The sequence below is a fragment of the Hemiscyllium ocellatum genome, chromosome 4 (assembly GCF_020745735.1).
Source record: "Hemiscyllium ocellatum isolate sHemOce1 chromosome 4, sHemOce1.pat.X.cur, whole genome shotgun sequence".
NCBI lineage: Eukaryota > Metazoa > Chordata > Chondrichthyes > Orectolobiformes > Hemiscylliidae > Hemiscyllium > Hemiscyllium ocellatum.
Window position 1 is genome coordinate 104,255,747 of NC_083404.1, and position 15,100 is coordinate 104,270,846.

Consider the following 15,100-nt stretch of genomic DNA (forward strand, 5'->3'; position numbering starts at 1 on the left):
CATTTCCGTGGTAGGCAAAATGTCTTTCGGCTTGATGGCAGCTTGCTAATAGAGAAAAATAGCAGCATCAGACAGATGGTTTCATCTGTCGCTCAAAATGTTTTTTATTGCACATAACCCTTCTAGCCTGGGAACCATTCAGGACCAGAAATGGCAGCTATAGACCCTATCCTGAGTTTGTGCAAAATACTTGGCGGGGGCAGGGGTGGGGGAAATTTTATAAGTTGACATACAAATGAAGCAAAGGTGACATGAGAAACAAAAACCTTTTTTAATGAATTGTTAGGGTATGGAATGCACTAAATAAAAACACGGTGGAGGCAAATTCAATTCAGGCAACGAAGAAGGCATTGAATGCATTTTTGGGGAACAATAACGTGCAAGGCTTTGGGGAAAAGGAAGGGAGTTTGGCACTAAGTAACACATGATGGGCCAACTATTCTGTTATTCTGGGATCTTGCAAGTCAGGATTGAATGAGAATGGCCTTATTCACAAAGTTGACAACAGACTTATCGTGTAGCACACGGAAATGTATGTACTGGCCACTGATTACAGGAATGCAAGAGATGGTTGAAAAATCGGCCAATTGTTGTTCCATTATTAACGCATTGAGGAAACAGTTGTTCCACTTAAACATGCAGTGCATGAAAATTAATGTTCGTAAACAAATTCTCTGAAACAGCTGCAGATTCAAATCTTGTAAACATGCCCTCCAAGTGGAGATGTCATAGAGAATGCTAATCCCTATGGCAACACCCTAACCAAGTCTTACTACCTTGCCTGAGATTTTATCTTGAGGTGCACCAAGGTTCACATTATTCCCACTGTATCATTAAAATTATGGTGCAACCAATCAGCATCATCTCATACTGCGTGGTGTTCTCTAAGTTTGGTTTCTTGCAATAAACAAAACGGACACAAAAGACAAAAATTTCTGCTTCATGTCTTTGATTTTTCAAACAATATTTGGTATTACTAAGCAATGATTTAACCAATTATACTTCGCTCTATTACAAATACAGATCTATTACATCTAGAGCAGATAACTGTAGCTATTAAAATTTAAACTGGAGCTATTGAAATTTAAACTGGAGCAGACAAACAAATGAAGTTTAGTCAGGAATGTTCCAAACTTGTAAAAAGAAGGAAGGTCAAATTATTAAAACTTCAAAAGTAACACAACAAAATGCTCAATAAAAGATATATTAAGATCAGAACAGAAATGGTCAACTGTTCTGATGGACGAATTTCAGTCAGAATTTTAAAAAAAACTACACCCATGAAAATTATTGAAATCCAAATAACAATGAATTTAATAAATATCAAGAGGACATGAACTACCTTAACCAGCTATTGCTTTTTAATTTTTAAGTTTAGCACTTGATCACAAGTACAAAGGCATCGATGGTTCATTTTCCAAGCGTCTATATCCCCCTTATCAATGCATTTCAAATTTGAAAGGAAATAACCCAGATATACATAAAAATTCTAACTTAAAGTCACAGAGTTTTTTGGTTTAATTTTTACTGATATTACAGTGGACCCCAAGCAGTACCCGACCAAGCCACAAAACATTGGGAGAGGGAATGAAAAGAGTGATTTAAAGGAAAGATCAGTAGAAATGTTCTAAAGAATCATTAAAATGGTATTATGGATCGGTAGAAAGCAGATTCAGACACACATCCAGACATATGTCAAACAAAAAATGTTGGACTCCCAACTGTATTTGTCCAACAGCCGCAGCCCGGACAGACTGTCATCCTGTCGGTGAAAGGAGCCTTGGGCAGGGCTGAGAAAGAGAATCAAAAGAATAAAATTGTTTCAAAAGCCACCATTATCCAGTACCATTGCAAAAACAAATCTTAGATTTTACGTTGCATCTTTATACACACAAACCACATACTCTTGTAACTAAAAATAACCAACTTATGTAAAATATAACGTTATTAATATAATAATTAATGCAAAGTTATGTAATTACAAAAGTGCTTTTTAAAGTAAGAAGAAGAAGAAGAAGGAGGAATAGAACATAAAAAAGCTTGAAGACATGTAGTGGCCACATGTATCCACACAGATGTCACTTTCAGACATATCTTTACACTTCAGTCATCATTGGATGAATTAGAATGACTGCATCAGAGACATGGCTGCTCTTTCAATTTAAATAACATTGCAAGTCTTAACAGCAAATGTTAAAAAGGTAATTTTCAATTAAAAATGAAATGGCCCTTCCCTCAAAAGGTATCATCGCATTGCTGATTTGGAAAAGCGTGGTTGAAGTCCAAATCAGTACGAGAATTGAATCCACATCTCCTTCCACATGAACTCTTGAAGCAAAAATAAATGATCCACTCTAGCTAACTGTCCTCTATATACCAAAAAAAAGTACACTTCCCATAAGGTAAAGAGAAAATACTAAACGCCTAAGAAAGAGAAATGATTTCTTTACTGGTAACTCTGATATTTGCTGAAGCAACAACTGCGACCAAAGCCATTCAGGAATAAGGAGGAAAAATAGGAGCAAGAATTTCTGAGGCTTAAGTTAGCTTTTCCAATGTAGTGCTTGAACATTTGCATACGAACTAATAGCATGCTATAAATATCCTGAGTTACATAAAGATCTCTCAGTGGTTTCATTAGACGTCTGCAAAGCATAATTTTACTTGCTGACTAACTGAGAATATACTGTAGGAAAACAAAACATTGCAGACAAGGGAAATCTGAACCCAAACAGAGAAATGCTAGAACCACTTCTTTGTTCTGATGCTGGTTACAGAGCTAAATCATTAACTCTTTTTCCATTCACAGTTGCTGAGTTGGACATCTATCATGTTCTATTGAAATTCATAGCATATTGACCAATTAAATACTATTCAATGTTATTCTCAATTAAAAACAGAGATCTTCCATAACGTAATGGTTGTGTTCTTGTGCAACCTCACATTATAGAAAAATTGCATTTTAGAAATAGCACTTAAAGTGTTGGTGATGTAATTATGTTGTAGCCAACACGTTTTAAAAGTTCACACTTCAGAAAGTGTCCCCAATCTGTCAATTGCGTTAGTAAATTTGCATTAACAAAACACACATTACAGCAGAACGACTTATATTTATATTTTTGAACTCCCTGTAGCAATTAAACATGCATCTCCAATCACCTTTCTTTCCTCGATACCTGTCTCAGCTCATTCACTGGCTAATTAGTTCATATTTATCAGAAGGATACAAGATATTTGTCTCATTGAGGCTATTTAGAAAAGCTGGTCCCAATCACCACGTCCAAGCAACTATCAATTTGGTAACTGCAGTTCAGATAGGTTGGAGTTGCCTGGCCCTCGAGCATAGTTTAAAGACCTCTGCAATGTGACATACTGCAACAATAAACTAACAAAATCAAATCACTGAAATACAAGTGACACCCGTCTGGACTATTCCACTTTTCTCGCTGTGGGCCCTTCCAAATCTGGTACTCCATGTCAATGAATCAGAATTCTCTGGGATTTGCATGAAACAGGTACTTTTCTTTTTAAAGTGAGTCAATCACAATTAGCTCTTATATGGCAATTCTGTAGGAGTGACCTTCAAACACCTTACTGCTAAAGGACAACTGCAGCCCAGAGCTGAAAGCAAGGACTCCAAACATAACAGTTCTGTGCAATCTGAAATCAATGTATTGTGTGCTTTGTCTGTAAACCACAGCTCTGCTACAAACCAAAATTCAGCAAAGGAAAGGAATGCATTTTGGTTTAGCCAATTATTTATGAATTAGTTTTGCAAGTTAGACTGAAGAAATAGATTTATCTTTGATCTTAAGAATTATATAAAGCATGATCCATTGTGTACAGTACCTGAGGACCAGTTAATACTTTCAAGTTTGAGAGAGGGAGGAATGAAGAGAATCTTCCTACAAGAAACTAAATTATTTGATTAAACCTGACTAACATTGACAGGCAGAAAGATTTTCTTCCAACAATGCTGCCTTTGGTCAATAATCTATACATATATGTGCTTACCAGCTGAAAGTTCTGCTACTAAAGCAGATTTACAAGACTGCCTAATAAAAGGTACACCATTTCTAATCATGAATGAACTGCAGTGACAAACAAGTCTAATACAAAAGCCACAAGGAGGTAGGGTAGAATAAACCAGTTGTATGAAATCCACACAGACAGGGAGGTAGACAAGTAACCTGAATTTGTTTCTGGAAAAAGTAACTACAATGTATTTTATTTTTTTTTTGCCAAAGATTTTCTTTTCCAAAAAGAAATTTTTACTGCAATAAAAAGTAGGGAGCAAAAGTAAAATGGGAAGGCAAGCATTTGAATTCAGTGTCTTCAAAAAGGGAGGTAGCTGGACAGAGACTAGTAGGAGATGGTTTCTTGGTTTCACTGTTTAAGTCTCCTACGGACAGTATCATGTGCTAATAATCCATTCACACTGGTTATGGTACTGCAGATGCTTGTGCTGTTGTTGTGGGCACCACGACACCATCTGGCTGTACAGCTGGGCCTGAATCTGAAAAAAAAAAGGCAAGATAGATTAAATTTAACAGACAAAAATGTCAATGACTACTCTCTAAACAAAAGGTCATTTGCCTCCTTCCATGGTGAAAGGGCTTATCCCTGCAAAGTCGATTCTTCTGCTCCTCGGACGCTGCCTGACCTGCTGTGCTTTTCCAGCACCACACATTCAACACCTTCCATGGTACCAACCCCACTCTAACTGCATTGACAATGGAAACCTCAGTTTAACATCTCATGAGAAGGTTTATAACTTATAACACTCCGTTAACACCACTTAAATGTTCAACTCTCGATCAACAGAACACAAAAATAAAAGAACAGGGTACGACTAAAGAAGTCAAACCGATGCTCGAAAACCAGAAACATGGGTTGCCTAGTTAAATTTCCATCTGCCTTTTTTTGATTTATTCACAGGATGTGGGTGTCTTGATTAGGCTAGCATTTAATGTCCATCCCTGACCGTCTTTACAATTTGCTGCTGTATTGCCTTCTTGAACTATGGTAGTTCATGTGCTGTAGGTTCACTGATAATGCTGTTAGGGAGGGATTTCCAATACTTTAACAAAGCAACAGTGAAGGAGCTGAGATATGTTCAATTTATCTACTGCCACTACCTTTTCAGGTCATGGTTTTAGAAGGTGTTATCAAAACAGCCATGGTGACTGGTTGCATTATATTTTCCAGATTGCGCACACTGCCACCAATGAGTTGGTGACGGAGAGAGTGAATGTGTAAAGTGGGGTGTTAATCAAGTAGCAGCTTTGTCTTGAATGGTACAAAGCTTCCAAAGTGCTGATGGAGCTATGCTCATTCAGCCATGTGTAGAGTCCTCCTCTCATTGTACCTCTGACTTAAGGCATGTAACTGGTGGGTAGATTTTGAGAGTCAAGTGAGGAGTTACTTGCTACAGAATTTCTAATCTTTGGGCTGATTTTGTTGCCACGGTATTGATGCGGCTGGTCCACTTCAGTGCTAACCCCAGGATATTTATTATAGGGCTCATTCCAGTGTTCCAACTGCACTGGAATATTTACTTTTCAAGCACTCGCCTTCAGTACTACTGTAAAACATTGTCAAGGTCCACAGCCTTTGCTGTATTAATCCTTCAGCCTTTCATTGATATCACATGGTGGAAACTGAATTGGATGAAGGCTGGCATCTGTGACATTAGGGTCTTCAGGAAGAGACAGAGATGATTAGTCCACTCAGAACTTCGGCTAAAGATATTAACAGGTTCTTTGGTTGTACTGATCTGCTGGGCTTCCCAGCATTGGAGAATTTGTGGGGCTTCCTCTCCCATTATTGTATGACAGTTTACCACCACTCACAACTGGATAGAGTAGATCTGTGGAGCTTCCTTTTCATTTGTTGGTTGCGGGATCATGTAGCAATATTGCATGCTACTAATCATGGAAGGAATCCTGTATTGTAGTTGCACCAGAATTTTAGATGAATCTGGTGCTGCTCCTGATATGCCAACATCCACTCTTCAATAAATCAGGTTTTCGGTGGGCGGCACGGTGGCACAGTGGTTAGCACTGCTGCCTCACAGCACCAGAGACCTGGGTTCAATTCCCGCCTCAGGTGACTGTCTGTGTGGAGTTTGCACATTCTACCCGTGTCTGCGTGGGTTTCCTCCGGGTGCTCCGGTTTCCTCCCACAGTCCAAAGATGTGCGGGTCAGGTGAATTGGCCATGCTAAATTGCCCATAGTGTTAGGTAAGGGGTGAATGTAGGGGTATGGGTGGGTTGCGGGTCGGTATGGACTTGTTGGGCCAAAAGGCCTGTTTCCACATGGTAAGTAATCTAATAAAAAATTGAATTCAACATTTCCTGGGTGGTAAAAGTAGACTGGTGATAGGCTGAGCTAGTGGGTACAACCTGGATGGTTCATGGGAGGGATGAGTCCGGTTGGTGACTGGAAGGAAGGGTCAGCAGGTGGAATAGAAGGGAGGAAGCAGGGCGGTAAAGTTAGTTGAAATTAGAGAACTCAATGTTGGATTCTCCGGGGTGTTGGCTGATTGCTCCTCCGATTTGCGTCCTGATTCACTGTGGCAAAGGAGGAGGTGGAGGAGGAGGAGGAGGAATGGGAAGGGAAATTAAAATAGGCAGTGACTCAGAGGTCAGGCTTGTCTTTACAGACCCGGCTGAGATGCTCAGTGAATCATTCCCTAAATTCATGTTTGGTCTCACCCATGCAGAGATCAGGAGCACCGGATGCAGTAAACTAGGTTGGAGAAGGTGGTCCATCCAGGGCCCCAAAGAGTCCTTTCAGGTGAAGCAGAGGTTCACTTGCCTCTCCTCCAAACTAGTTTAATGCATCCGGTGCTCTCGATGTGGTCTTCTCCACATTGGTGAGACCAAACGTAAACTAAGGGAACGTTTTGCTAAGCACATCAGGCGGGCTGTAAGGGCCAGTGTGACCCCTCAGTTGCCACCCATTTCAATTTTCCTTCCTACTCACTCTCTAAACTGTCCATTCCCGGGCCTCCTCCATTGCCACAGTGAATCAGATTGGAGGACCTCCACCGTATCTTCCCCATGGGCAGCCTATAACCTGGAGAACTCAATGCTGAGTTCTCAAATTTCAAATAAACTTTCCACCCATCCCCCGACTCCCTTTCCAGCCCCACCTCCTGCCTTCCATTTCTTCCACCTACATTTCCTTCCAGCTACCAACCAAATTCATCCCTCCCATGGACCATCCAGGTCATATCACCACCTGTATTCGTGACCTCACCACTTTGCGCCTCTCATCACCCATAACTACCACCCCCCCCTTATCTACAGCTCCCCAATCCCAGCATCCCCAAAGAGTTAAATCTAACACATCAACTTCTCCATCACCTGATGCTGCCTGGCTTACAGTGTTTTCCCAGCCTCCTGCTTGTCTACTTTAGATTTCAGCATCTGCAGTTTCCTAGTCTCTCAGGCAGTTGAGATCAACTAGGTTGCCGAGCATATCCAGTCACACACAGATGAGGCCAGAGGAGAATGGCAGATTTTCCTTACCTCAAGAACATTAACAAACCCAATGGGTTTTAACAACAATGGACAATGCTTTGTGTTCAGATTAGATAATTTTAATTCCAGATTTACTTGTTTAATTCTAATTTCACCATCTGCCATGGTAGGACACAGACTCACGTTCCTAAAACAGCAGCTTTGGTCTCTGGATTACAGTACAATAACAACACAACACTGCCATATCCGCCCTACTTGGAAAGGGTTTTCTTAATCCACTGGCCAACATCCCTCCCTCAAATGCCAAACGCAGACAAACTGGTTATTCATCGCTTAGATGTTTATTTTGTTTAAATTTCTTGAAATGATCATTTATAAATGAAACACACAGTTCATTGCACAGAAAAGTGAAGGCTATAGTGTTGAGAAAGAAAAAACTTACACATGCCATTGGTGGCAGCTGCTGGTCGTGGGCCCAACATGTTACCATGTGCTGCTGCTGATACAATGGTTGGTGTCGGATGGGGAGGTGCTCCTGATGGAATATTTGGAGGAAGATTCGGTATCATACGGCTTGCCATGGGCTGCCCAGTCATCATTGTCCCAGCTCCTGACATCTGACCTATTAGAACAAAATCAAAACAAAACAATTAACTAGTGAGACTGAAGATTTATCAAATCACTAATTATCAAAAGTATACAACCAACTTAGCATTCTAAGTTCAACGTAAGTATAGTAGCACATAAAATTTATAATTATGAATCTAGTTGGGCATCATCTAAATTAATGCTTCACTTGAATGATCCAATGTCTATAAATATTTTTTGTTACTGGCTAATCGTACATGTAATTCAGCCTTCATGTTGTTTTCAACCAGAGAAGAAAAAGCACAAACTGATCTCAGAACAAAGCTCCTTCCACATTGCCTTCACAATTTGGTGGAGAATAAACTGTTAATCTGCCCTTCCACAATATTACTGTGGATCCAATGGCTTTTATGATAACAAATTGGATATAGAATCATAGAATCCCCACAGTATGGAAGGAGGCCGTTTTGACTAATTGAGTCCACACCAACTCTCCGAATAGCATCCCACCCAAGCCAATCACCCCACCCCGTATGGCTGCTACGGCTATTCCACCTAAGTGCACATCCTTGGTCACCATGGGTAATTTTGCTTGGCTAATCCACCTAACCTTCAGATCTTTGGACTGTAGGAGGAAACTCATGCTGGCATGGAGAGAATGTGCAAACTCCACACAGTCACCCAGGGCTGGAACTGATCTTGGGCCTTGACAGTGAAAGTAACCACTGAGCTCCTGAGAGTTGCGGACTCTAAAGTAAATTACTTTAGTTTTTCATGCGATGTGAACATTACTGACAAACTTACGATAGCCATCCCGAATTTCCCTTGAACTGAATGGCCTGCATGGCATTTCCAGGTAGCAGGTTGAAACAAGACAGATTTCCTTTGCTTCAAAGGCCATTAGGAGAAAGTGAGGACTGCAGATGTTGGATACCACAGTCAAAAAGTGTTGTGGTGGAAAAGCACAGCCGGTCAGGCAGCATCCAGGGAACAGGACAGTCGATGTTTCAAACATGAACTCTTTATCAGGAATGAGGGGTGGGCCAAGGGGGCAAACCACATGGATTTTTAGAAATAAAAAAGGATGATAACTTAATGCCACCATTACAGAGACCCAACTTTATATTCTAAATTTATCAAGTGAATTTAAATTTCACCAGTTGTTGCAGCGGATAAGAACTCATGTCCTGATGAATATTAGTCTGGGCCAGTGAATTACCAGTTCAGTGACATGACATCACAGTGACATCATGTCACCATCTCCTTAAATCACTGCAAGTGAGCAAGCTTCTCACTTCATTCATTAAGACAGGCACATCGAGGTTAACTCATCAGCAGACTTCACTACCAAATCCACTTAATCCCACAATTATTGAAGAATGTCAGGTAGAAAAGCAATAGCGCACTTCCAGTACTGCTTGAATTTTTCAGTGGTTTTATCTACATAACCAAGGAAAGCTTCATTCATGATTTTGAGCAGAATGCATTTGCTAAATAGTACCATTAAAAGACCACCACTGGTCTCAAATGGAGAAGGGAGGAAGCTCTAAACAATAATTATTTCTAATTGTTTTACAATGACTGCACCTATTACAAAAGTAAAATGCTACTAAATATGCTGGAAAACACAAAATTATAAAATAGAAACACAGAATTCTGTAAACAGTCAACAGGATCTGGCTGCATGAATGGAGAGAAAAACAGTTAGCAATTCAGGTTATGACCTTTTACTTATTATGGTTAGATCTAAAAAGAGGGGAGTGCTTCTGCTACATTTTGTAATTACAAATACATCCATACTTACAGAACTAACAATACTTTGGTTTGATATATTATGTAACAGAATGCATCATCACTGGAACAGAATCCAGAAACTCCTTCCCTAACAGTACTGTGGGTGTATCAGTTGTTGAAGATGGCAGCCGCCATCACTTTTTCAAGGACATGTGGTGATAGAAAGTGAGCAATACCCATACCCCACGAATAAATAAAATTCTCTGCTTCCTGTTAGCTAACCAATCCTTTATCTACATCAATATGTTAGTCCCTACACCACAAAATGTGAGCACATGTAGCCATCTTTAATGGCAAACCTTATCAAATGCCTTTTAAGAATAAAATAGACCACTATCAGTTACTCTCAAATCGACCATGAACATTATTTCTTCAATAAAAAAAAACCAAACACAATTTTCCTTTTAACAAAGCGATGTAAGCTTTGCCTGATCACATTGTCATGATCTTTTTAAATAAACTAGCACCTTTTGTATAACAGAATTCAGCTAATGGAACAAAATGTAATAGCGAAGTGGATGCACCTCCATAATTCATTAATTCATTTTATTATCTGAGTCTTGGCCATAGTTGCCTGAAACATCAGAGGACAGCACAGGTCTGCATCAAAAAAGCCCAAGATCTCAGACACAGCTGTAGAATTTTGCTATCTGCAGCACTTGAAGTTTCCTAACTCCACTTAGTTTATGCAGCAGAGAAGCATTTGCATTCACTACTGATCATTAAAAATGTACTACAATTACACTATCCCCTTCACAAGATTTCCATTTTTTTTTCCCAACCACTCTTGCCACAGAGACACACACAGATAAACAGAAATAAGGAAAAGAACGAACAAACCTCTGAATGGGTCAAAATACAGAGGCTTAACCACTTCCACGATAGAACAGAATGTGGAGAAGCTAACTAGAAGGCCACATCTGGGAGGAGAACTGCTGGCAAGTATAGGCTCAGAGTCCAGTTCATCACAATGATGAGTCCCAAAACTCTCACATAAACCAAGCCAATGGAGTTAAACCATTGACAAACCATGATTTCATCTGAAGTCGTAACATTCTCAAGGAGTTAAAAACTTCCATCGTCTAGGAACGTGAGAGGGCAGTGTTATCGAGTTCACTCAATCGTAACCAGAGTCTACAGAAATCAGGAATGTACCTCAACCCAATCCCTAATCACCGGCAAATAAAATTAAAGGATGTGACCTGGTTTGAATGAAAGGGAAAGATAACAATTCCAGGGTGACAACATCATGATATTGAAGGAACTCAAGTTGCGGTGTTCACTCAGTCACCAATTACTTTTCTGCACTCTACTCACTTCTGCGTGCCCATTATTTCATTCATATAAAAGTATGCAAATCAATAGAGTCATAGAGCTGCACAGCATGGAAATGGACCCTTCGGTCCAAACTCCTCCATGCCGAACAAATATCCTAAATTAATCTCGTCCCATTTGCCAGCATTTCACCCATATTCTCCTAAACTCTTCTAATCCAGATGGCTGTTAAAATGCTGTAACTCTACAAACCCCCCACCATTTCCTCCAGCAGGTCATTCCACTCATGCACCATCCTCTGTGTGAAAAAGTTGCCCTTAAGGTCCTTTCAAGTTTTGGATTCCCCTACCTTGGGGAAAAGACTTTGGCTATTTACCCTATCCACGCCTCTTATGATTTTATCAACTTCCATAAGGTGACCTCTCAATTTCAGGCGCTCCAGGAAAAATAGCCCCAAACTATTCAACTTCACCCTATATATTAGATTTCACATGGCAACTCATTGCTGTTACATTGTTTAATCATAGGAAAATTTATGTCTGTTTCTGCATCATCTCTCGGAGCAATTTGTTCTTTTTTAAATATAGGAAGTGAAACAAAGATTAAAGTTAGAACCTGCACTGATGTTTCTTTTTTTATTCTTTTATCCATTATGGTTTGGAGTTGTTAATGGTGAGCTGAAGACTATCTTTGGATTGTGGGTAGCAGCTTGCGTTAACTTCCAGGCCTGGATGTTAATTGCAAGTTGACTCTTAATGAAAAGATTCCAGACTCTGAGACTGGGATAAAGCAGTATGTTTAACCACATAACAGATTTCTGGCCATTGAGGAGGTCACAACCTGGGAAAAGGTGCCAACAAGTCTGAGAAAGAACATGATGGTCAAACATAGGAAGAGGCCAGAGTTTGAACTGGTTTTTGGATTATACTTCTCAGAATGAGTTTAGCTGTTGATGCACAGCATACGGATTTGAACGCTTCCTGCCGAACCTTGCAATGGAAGTTCAGAGAATAGAAACTAAGGTACAAGTATTGTTGGAACTTCCTTAGACTGAACTGAAAAGATAACCCTGAGCGATGTCTTTAAAAAAAAAATCAACCAAGAAACCATCATCCCTGCCTGTGAAACAATGCATTGAGAATTGCTGAAGTACTCTGGCCAGTTTTGATTTTTAAAAATTTATCCCTAAACAATGTTTGCTGGTTTTCATTGTTTTCAGCTCCATTCAAAAACAAAGTTTAAATAATTGACATTAATTAGATATCTTTGTTGTTTAATTTTGCTCTGCTAATGTCACTGGCCTTTTAATAAATGGTATTACGAATAAGTGGTGAAGTCATTTACTTAAGTTACAAACCCTGTTGTACAGAATTAATAATTCAGAATGTTTGTGATTGGTTATTCAAAAAAGTCTGTTTATGGAATATAACAGTCAATTTTGAAGGTTTTCGAAAGCTTTAATTTTACTGTGTTACGAATACAGAGGTAGGAAGGATTCAGTAAGAGTCATAGAGATGTACAGCACAGAAACAGACGCTTCTGTTCAACTCGTCCATGCTGACCAAATCTCCTAAGCTAACATAGTCCCAATTTGCCAGAACTTGGCCCATGTTCCTCTAAATCCTTCCTATTCATATATCCATCCAAATGCCTTTCAAATGCTGCAATTGTACCAGCCTCCACCACTTCCCTCTGGCAGCTCATTCCATGCACGCACCACCCTCTGCATGAAAAAGTTGCCCCTCAGGTCCCTTTTATATCTTTCCCCTCTCACCCAAAACCTATGCCCTCTAGTGTGGACTCGCCCACCCTGGTGAAACGACCTTATCTATTCACTCCAACAATGTCCCTCAAGATTTTATAAACCTCTATAAGGATCACCCCTCAACCTCAGACACAGCAGGGAAAACAGGCCCAGCCTATAGTTCAAAACCTCCAAACCTGGCAACATCCTTGTAAATCTTTTCTGAACCCTTTCAAGTTTCACAACATCTTTCCAATAGGAAGGAGACCAAAATTGCACGCAATATTTCAAACAATGTCTAACCAATGTCCTGTACAGCCACATGGAAAAGCTGCAGAGCTGGGCTGAAAGGTGGCAAATGGAGTTTAATGTGGACAAGTGAGAGGTGATTCACTTTGGTTGGAGTAACCGGAATGCAAAGTACTGGGCTAATGGTAAGATTCTTGGTAGTGTAGACGAGCAGGGAGATTTCGGTGTCCAGGCACACAGATCCTTGAAAGTTGCCACCCAGGTTGACATTATAAGAAGGATGTGGAAGCTTTGGAAAGGGTGCAGAGGAGATTTATTAGGATGTTGCCTGGTATGGAGGGAAGGTCTTACGAGGAAAGACAGAGGCTGTTTTCATTAGAGAGAAGAAGGTTGAGAGGTGACTTAACAGAGACATATAAGATAATCAGAGGGTTAGATAGGGTGGACAGGGAGAGCCTTTTTCCAAGTATGGTGACGGCTAGCATGAGGGGGCGTAGCTTTAAATTGAGGGGTGATAGACATAGGACAGATGTTAGAGGTAGTTTCTTTACTCAGTCAGGAAAGGGTATGGAATACTTTGCTTGCAACGCTAGTAGATTTGCCAACTTTAAGTGCATTTAAGTGGTCATTAGACAAGCATATGGACGTACATGGAATAGTGTAGGTTAGATGAGCTTCAGATTGGTATGACAGGTCAGCGCAAAATTGAGGGCCGAAGGGCCTGTACTGCGCTGTAATGTTCTATGTTCTAACATGACCTCCCAGTTTCTGTACTCAATACTCTGACCAATAAAAGAAAGCATTCCGAACGCCTTCTTCACTATCCTATGTACCTGCGACTCCATTTTCAAGGAGCAAATGAACCTGCACTCCAAGGTGTCTTTGTTCAGCAACACTCCCTAGGACCTTACCATTAAGTGTATAAGTCCTGCTAAGATTTGCTTTCCCAAAATGCAGCACCTCGCATTTATCTAAATTAAACTCCATCTACCACTCCTCAGCCTATTGGCCCATCAAATCAAGATCCTGTTATAATCTGAGGTAACCTTATTCGCTGTCCACTACACCTCCAATTTTGGTGTCATCTGCAAACTAACCAACGATACCTCCGAGGTTCACATCTAAATCATTTGTAGAAGTGACAAAAAGTAATGGACCCAGCACTGATTCTTGTGGCACTCCACTGGTCACAGGCCTCTAGTCTGAAAAGCAACCCTCCACCACCAATCTTTGAGCCAGTTCTCCCTGTATTCCATAAGTCTCCAAGAGGGAAGCTTGTCAAATGCCTTACTGAATTCTATATAGATCACATCCACCGCTCTGTTCTCATCAATTCCCTTTGTTACTTCTTCAAAAAACTCAATCAAGTTTGTGAGACATGATTTTCCACACACACACACACACACACACACACACACACACACACACACACACACACACACACACACACACACACACACACACAGTCAGTCATGTTGACTATTCCTATTCAGCCCTTGCCTTTCCAAATACATGTAAATCCTGTCCTTCAGGATTCCCTCCAACAACTTGCTCACCAGTCTATAGTTCCCTGGCTTGTCCTTACCACCTTTCTCAAGTAGTGGTGCCACATTACCAAACCTCCAGTCTTCCGGCACCCGACCTGCGACCATCGATGATACAAATATCACAACAAGGGATCCAGCAATCACTTCATTAGCTTCCCACAGAGTTCTAGGGTACACCTGATCAGGTCTGGGGATTTATCCACTTTTGTGTGTTTCAAGGCATTCAGCACTATCTCCTCTGTAATATGGATATTTTTCAAAATCTCACCATCTACCTCCCCACAGTCCATATCTTCCATGTCCTTGTCCACAGTAAACACTGATGCAAAATACTTGTTTAGTATTTTCCCCAACTCTTGCGGCTCCACACATAGGCTGCCTTGCTGATCTTTGAGGGGCCTATTTGCTCCCCAGTC

At 40.5% G+C, this 15,100-nt stretch overlaps 1 protein-coding gene across 2 annotated transcripts in view; it reads right to left on the reverse strand.

Moving 5' to 3' along the window:
- Window positions 1-1,287: 1,287 nt before the first annotated feature.
- smarcc1a (SWI/SNF related, matrix associated, actin dependent regulator of chromatin, subfamily c, member 1a) overlaps window positions 1,288-15,100 on the reverse strand; it is a 211,297-nt gene continuing 197,484 nt past the window's right edge. For both annotated transcript variants that reach the window (XM_060823713.1, XM_060823712.1), the window contains exons 27-28: window positions 7,930-8,109; window positions 1,288-4,516 (exon numbers count right to left, since the gene is read on the reverse strand). In XM_060823713.1, coding sequence (XP_060679696.1) covers window positions 4,443-4,516; window positions 7,930-8,109 — 254 coding nt within the window. In that variant the 3' untranslated portion in view covers window positions 1,288-4,442. The remainder of the gene's footprint in view (window positions 4,517-7,929; window positions 8,110-15,100) is intronic.